At 44.4% G+C, this 7,243-nt stretch overlaps 1 protein-coding gene across 6 annotated transcripts in view; it reads right to left on the bottom strand.

Annotated features, from left to right (window-relative positions):
- BBS4 (Bardet-Biedl syndrome 4) overlaps nucleotides 1-5,106 on the bottom strand; it is a 183,494-nt gene extending 178,388 nt beyond the window's left edge. For all 6 annotated transcript variants that reach the window (XM_054725064.1, XM_054725061.1, XM_054725059.1 and 3 more), the window contains exon 1: nucleotides 5,056-5,106. In XM_054725064.1, coding sequence (XP_054581039.1) covers nucleotides 5,056-5,079 — 24 coding nt within the window. In that variant the 5' untranslated portion in view covers nucleotides 5,080-5,106. The remainder of the gene's footprint in view (nucleotides 1-5,055) is intronic.
- Between the last annotated feature and the right edge of the window lie 2,137 nt (nucleotides 5,107-7,243).

Raw genomic sequence — 7,243 nt, forward strand, 5'->3', positions numbered from 1 at the left:
TCCACAGATTACAAGTAGGGATTGGCTGCAAATGGACACAAGGGAATTGTTTGGAGTGATGGACATAAGTTGTGATAGTTGGCAAACTATATAAAGTTACTAAAATTAATCAAACTATATATTTAAAATGGGTAAATTTTACAGTATATATACTTATACCTCAACAAAGCTCGTCTTAAAGTGCTAAAAAAAAAAAAAAAAAAAAAAACCTCCATTGTTTTGTGTTGTTTTAATATATTTTTTATTGATTTCAGAGAGGAAGGAATAGGGAGAGATAGAAACATCAATGATGAGATAGAATCATTGATTGGCTGCCTCCTGCACACCCCACACCAGGGATCGAGCCCACAACCCAGGCATATACCCTGACTTGGAAATGAACAGTGACCTCCTGGCTCATAGGTCAATGCTCAACCACTAAGCCATGCCAGTCAGGCACCTCTATTGTTTTTGATCTGGGATTTTCTTTTCACTTTGGGGAACATAGTAAGAATTCTTAAAGGTTCAAAAAGCATCTTCATAAGTCAGCAACCCTACTTCCTACACGAAGTAAAATTAAAATAAATTATGTATATTTTTATGTTTCTCTCAAAAGACTTCCCAAAGCATACTGAGATGGAAAGAATTCTATTAACCCACCTGATTTCATTTATAGCTGGGATGTACGAAGAATACATTTTTTTGGTTCCTTCTTCATTTTTATGTAGTTCTGTGATCATTTGTGCATCTAACAAATATTTATGCAATACTTGATATGTGGTAGGTACTCTATCTGAACCAAATCAACTAGAGCAGTAGTATTTTGTTTTAAGTTCTGAAAGGTTTAAACTTTACTGGAAGAAAGTTGTTTATACGAAGACATTAAATAATAGGAATTAGCCCGGCCAGTGTTGAGTGTTGATCTATGAAGCAGAAGGTCACAGTTTGATTCCCCATCAGGGAACATGGCTAGGTTGTGGGCTTGATCCCCGGTGTGGGGCGGGTGCAGGAAGAAGCCAATCGATGATTCTCATTCATCATTGATGTTTCTTTCTCTCTCTCTCTCTCTCTCTCTCTCTCTCTCTCTCTCTCTCAACCCACTTCCTCTTTGAAATCAATAAAAATATATTTGAAAAATTAAAAAAAACAAAAATAATGGGAATTACAAAAAATGTTATAAGTATAAATCATAGAAACCAGAGCTATTTGCTCAGTATTTTTAAAAAGATCTCTAAACCATTTTATTCTTAAATAAAATATAAATATCAGTCCCCATTTTTCCTCCATAAGGAACTATTAATCTAAATAACTTGGGTAGCCCTAGCAGGTTTGGCTCAGTGGATAGAGTGTCAGCCTGCGGACTGAAGGGTCCCAGGTTTGATGCCAGTCAAGGGCATATACCTAGGTTGCGAGCTCTATCCCCAGTGTGGGGTGTGCAGGAGGCAGACGATCAATGATTCTCTCTCATCACTGATGTTTCTCTCTCTCTCTCACTCTCCCTTCCTCTCTGAAATCAATAAAATATATTTAAAATAATAATAATAAATAAATAACTTGGGTAGCAAACCAGAATTCCTGTGTGCCCCACATTGGGCTAGTTTTCATTCCATTTTGCTGGGATATCTCTGGCCTCAAGGCCTTCAATCATAGATTTTTACTTATACATTTGTTCAAAGTTCTCTCTCTGAGTTTTAAGTCTTTGTCTTCTCCATATATATATATATATATATATATATATATATATACACACACACACACACACACACACACACACATATATATATACATTTATATCCTACCTAATAATAGACAAATATGCAAATTGACCATACCTCCGACACGCCCACAAACCATGCCCACCATCCAATCAGAGCGAGTATGCAAATTAACCCAACCAAGATGGCTACAGCCACAGAGAGCAAGGTTTCCTAGGTAACAGAGGAAGCCAAGCTTTCCGCCTGCCCTTGCCAGGCCTAAGCCTCCACTCAAGCTACAAAGTTTCAATTATAGAAGGTAAACAAATTCAAACAGAAATGGCGGCAGAATGGAGCTTGAGAGAGCAGGCCAGGGTTGCTCCCGTCAACAGGGGAAGCAAAGCTTTCCGCACACCCTGGCCAGGCTCACCCGCTTAAGGCAACAAAGTTTCAATTATAACCCCAACACAAATGGCTGCCGGCCTCGGCCTCGGAGGGAGCCCCAGGCTTGGCTCCACTCCAGGCTACAAAGTTTCAATTGTAGAAGGAAAATAAATTCCAGATACCAGGGCCTCCCCTTGGGTTGCCAGGGGGCGTGGCCAGCCTGCAAACTACCACAGGCCCCTCGCTCAGGCTGCCCCATGCCCCAAGGGAACCCCACCCTGATCAGGGACACCCTTCAGGGCAAACCAGCTGGCCCCCACCCCTGTACCAGGCCTCTATCCTATCTAATAAAAGAGTAATATGCAGATTGATCATAACTGCAACACACAATATAGCTGCCCCCATGTGGTCAAAGATCCTGCCCCCATGTGGACACAAGATGGCCACCACAAGATGGCCAGCAGGAGAGGGCAGTTGGGAGGCACCCGGCCTGCAAGGGAGGGCAGTTGAGAAGGACCAGGCCTGCAAGGGAGGGCAGTTGGAGGTGATCAACCCTGCAGGAGAGGGCAGTTAGGAGTGACCAGGCCAGCAGAGAAGGTAATTTGGGGGCAAACAGGCTGGCAGCGGAGTGGTTAGGGGGTGATCAGGCTGGCAGACAGAAGCGGTTAGGGGCAATCAGGAAGGCAGGCAGGCAAGCAGTTGGGAGCCAGCAGTCCTGGATTGTGAGAGGGGTCCCAGATTGGAGAGGGTACAGGCTGGGCTGAGTGACAACCCCCCCTCTTTGCACAAAATTCGTGCACCGGGCCTCTAGTATATATATATATATATATCCACATCCACAGGTCTATGTTTTTTTTTCTATGTGTCACGAAATTAAGATCACACAATATATCTCACTTCACATCTAGCTCTTACTTAAATATATACTATGAAAATCCCAAGTCAACATGTATAGTTCTAACATTCTTTTTAATGGCTGTATAATCTTCTTACATATGGAAATATCAAAAGTCATCCATTACCTCACCAATGGACATTCACTGTTTCCAGCTTTTTGCAACTGTAAATAGTACTGCAATAAACACACTTGTACTATATGCTTTTGCTTCTATTTCGATAGGATACAGGTCTAGGAGTAGGATTATCATGTCATTTTGTTACAAGATGCAAGATCATTTCCAAAAAGGAAGAAACTCAAATTTCCATGCAGTAGTAACTTGAAAACATAGCTACTAAAATATAACACTGCTGGCAATAAACTTGACAATAATGAAAATAATTAAACTTCAGGTTCAAGTGCTAAAGTCATATCAAAACAAAAAAGCCATTCCCTGCCCAGTCAACTTGGCTCAGTGGTGGAGCGTTCACCTATGAACCAGGTCACTGTGCTTGTATCGTAAATCAGCGAATGAGATACAAGACGACTTAATTAGCCCATCAGGAGTCGTTTATTGCGTGCAGCCCAGAGGGAGGTGCCTCTTCCAAATCTCTGAGCAAAATATACAGGAAGTTTCCGTATTTATACTTTTCGAGCCTCTTTGTTTGCAGATATTACAAAGGGCTCTGTGTGAGTTATTGTTACAGACAGTTGTAACCTTGAATACATAATGAGTTAGTACGTGGCATAAGAATTTGGGCATTATTATTAGTATTATTTATATTAGTCTATTACATTGGATGGCTAGCTTGCAAGGTCAGACAGTTAAGTTTATCTTTTTCTATTATTTGAACTAAAAACAAAGTCATTTTTATAGAATAAGAGACTGTCTTAAAGTGACAGAGTTTACAATGACAGAGTTTACAGGACTAGGGACTATCTAACAATAGCAGAGAGTTTCAAACAGCAGTTTTTTATACAAGATGGAGGGTACTATGCTTCACAATCAGGACATATGCCCAGGTTGAGGGCTCAATCCCCAGTTTGGGGCATGCAGGAGGCAGCCAATCACTGTGTCTCTCTCATCATTGTTTCTAACGCTCTCTCCCTCTCTCTTCCTCTCTGAAATCAATATATATATTTAAAAGCCATTCCCTTTAAAACACTATTGGACTCAAAATCACAGGTGTATTCTGCCTTCACAGAAACCAAGTTCACAGACTATCCGTGAACACCTATCTATACCTACAATGAACACTAAAGAATATCTGTAGTAAGAATAACTTAATGATGCTTTACATTTAAGATTATGTAGGTGAAGTATTTTCTTTGGTATGTTTCCAATATTGAAAACCTAGTAACACTAATTATGCTTTTTTTTTAATTTGTAGCTTACAAAAATCTTTGCATAGGGCCTCCTGCTCTGTACTCAGAGTTTTCTGATTACACTAAAATACTTTAGTTTCTCCGCTAATATAAAGAAAATAGAAAACAAACGACCCCTCTAACAGATAATACATAATACTGGCCTGCTCTGTAACACCAACATTTGTCTTTGTTTTCCGGGGCGTCTTTCAAAGGGCAATAAACTCCGAGTGAATAACTAAAGCCATTCTAACAAACGCTCAAAACAAGCTCTGAAACCCAGGACTAAAATAAGGAAAACAACGTTTCACACTTGTAACTTTACATCCAATTATGAATACCCGCCTCAAAAATGCCCACCGGGTCACCCCGAATTCCCCTGGCGATCCCGGGCTGTCCAACCCCGGGTCCGGCCTGGATTCAATCGCAGCCGAGAAAGCACGGCCGCCGCGCAGCTTCCAGCCGCCACTGCGGCTCCCGCCCGGGACCAAGGAGCTGCCGGCCCGGGGTGGCCGCGCCGTCCCAAACCCAACGAGGCGGAGGAGATGGGGCCGGGAAAGAGCCGTTTTACAATGAACACCCCTTTCCCGTCCAGGTGACCCCAAGACAAGCAGCCCCGCTCCGGGCCAAGCCCTCCCCGGGAGCGGGCCCCGGCTCCCCGCCAGCCCGGGGGCAGTGCGGCCGGCCCCGCCGCTCGGCCCCGCCGGCCCCATCCAGCCCCGCCGGCGGCCGGGACCAGACAGAGCCTGGGCTCACCGTGGGGTGTCTCTCCTCAGCCATCTCCGCCGCCCCGGCTGCTGCGCGGCCGGAAATAAGCGGTTTCCCGGGCAACCAGACCAACGGAAGTTGTGGGCTGAAGAGGGCGGGGCCTGAGCAGAGAAGAAAGGCGGGGAGGGCAGGGCGGGCGGGGAGGCCCGCCACTGAGGGTGTCAGGGGGCTGGGGCAGGGTTGGCTGTCGCCCCACAGATAGTTTGGCACAAAAGGAGCTGGTGCGGGACTGCGAATTCGTGCAGGGATCTCTGGTGGTAAATACAGTTAATCCAACCACAACGTTGTTCACAGTGGCCGCCAGTGGGGCGGGTTCAGACCCTGCGGCAATCTGAGTTCTAGCCTGAAACTCCTTGGCACCCCTCCTGGAACCCAATGGGATCTGTGTGTAAATGGGGATCAAAGGAGCCCCCGGACTCTCTCCTCTTCCTAGTCTGTCTGTCCATTGAGAAAGGTTTACGACGTGCCAACGTGAAAGGGATAGCCGATGGTATCAGAGCACAAGGTCCACTCCATTCGCTGGGCAAGGCCACAAGGAAGGGTCCCCCATGACACACCAGGCCTCAGCACGGGGATCGACAGTGCAGCACGACGGGCTTCTAAGGATATTCGGCCATTTATGCATCCCGATAAATTTCTCATAAACTCCAAGCACTGTTCCCCCCATCCCTTGAGAGGCAGGAGGTATAGTTTACATTGGAGGACAGGGCTGAATCATGTTGTTGTTGTGTTTTTTGGGGTTTTTTTTTTTGGGGGGGGGGTCATTGCTCTTTACCTGTGTTGGATGGGGACAACAGGGAGAGAGTCTTACAGAAAGCATTTCCCCAGGCAGTTTCCTCCTTATACAGGACAAGCACACATTCCATCCCGTTACTGTCTGAGGTCCATCCGAATGGGAATGGGACCACTTGGGCTTCTAGCCTTCCTGCCGCACAAGCATAATAGTCACTTTTATTTAGGGCGAGTACAGAATATTTCATCCATTCCACACAGGCATTTGTTCCCTTATATCCTACTTCTGTTTGAATGGTGGTGGCAGTGGCCTAGGGCAGTGGTCGGCAAACTGCGGCTCGCGAGCCACATGCAGCTCTTTGGCCTCTTGAGTGTGGCTTTTCCACAAAATACCCATGCAGGCTCACACGTACAGTGCAATTGAAACTTCGTGGCCCAAGCGCAGAAGTCGGTTTTCAGCTCTCAAAAGAAATTTCAATCGTTGTACTGTTGATATTTGGCTCTGTTGACTAATGAGTTTGCCTACCACTGGCCTAGAGACTATTGTCCTGTGACATCTACTCCTAAATCTAGTCCTAGCCAATCTTTTGACCTAAAGGCTGAATATCCAAATCATTTAAGTTATCTATAATCAATAACTTAACTGGGTAAGCATGATCCAGATTGTACACATTTTCCCAGCCCACATTGTAAGCCCCTGCAATTTGCCAGACCCCTAAAGCAAATAGAACTCAGTACATGATGGTTATTAAGACAGCTCACAGTTTTAGCATCAATTTCAAGGGATATGTCCTGGTATGGCTGTTCAAGTTGAGGTGTGTCCGCCCTTAAGTCATGTGATGGGTCCAACCTCACTCGGCAGTCCAAACAGCAGTCCCTGTGGTAAGCAAGATAGTTAGGGTTCTTCCCAGGAGGGTTCTAACTTGTTTCCCTTCCAAATCTTGATTATAACAAACATAGTCTTCTGGTCAATGGCGATGAACTGGAAACTCAAGAGGGCCTTGGGTCAGGAGGCCTTCTAACCTGAGAGAGATTAAAGTAAAAGAGATACCCAGTATCTTAAGTAATTTGGTCCCTAGTTTCCATTGTAGGAAGATCTTGAGGCATTCCAGGACCTATTGGAATCACCTACGGCTAACTCAAGGGAAAAAAAATTTTTTTTTTCTTGAAATTTAAACCCTAGGAAGGTTGTCAAACCCATTCTACCAAAAGATTATATAGCATCCAAAGTGACAAGAGGGTATTAAACACAAACATAAGCTAGTAAAACTTCAGTTCTCACAACTAAGATTATCTTTTCTTTAAATACCTGATTAATATCCTATATAATAAAAGCCTAATATGCTAAGTGTTCGGTCATCTGGTTGGCCGTTCAACCAATCAAAGCATAATATGCTAATAATATGCTAAGGCAGCTCAACTGCTCACTAAGATGTGCACTGAC

This window comes from Eptesicus fuscus, chromosome 2 (genome assembly GCF_027574615.1).
Source record: "Eptesicus fuscus isolate TK198812 chromosome 2, DD_ASM_mEF_20220401, whole genome shotgun sequence".
Lineage (NCBI taxonomy): Eukaryota > Metazoa > Chordata > Mammalia > Chiroptera > Vespertilionidae > Eptesicus > Eptesicus fuscus.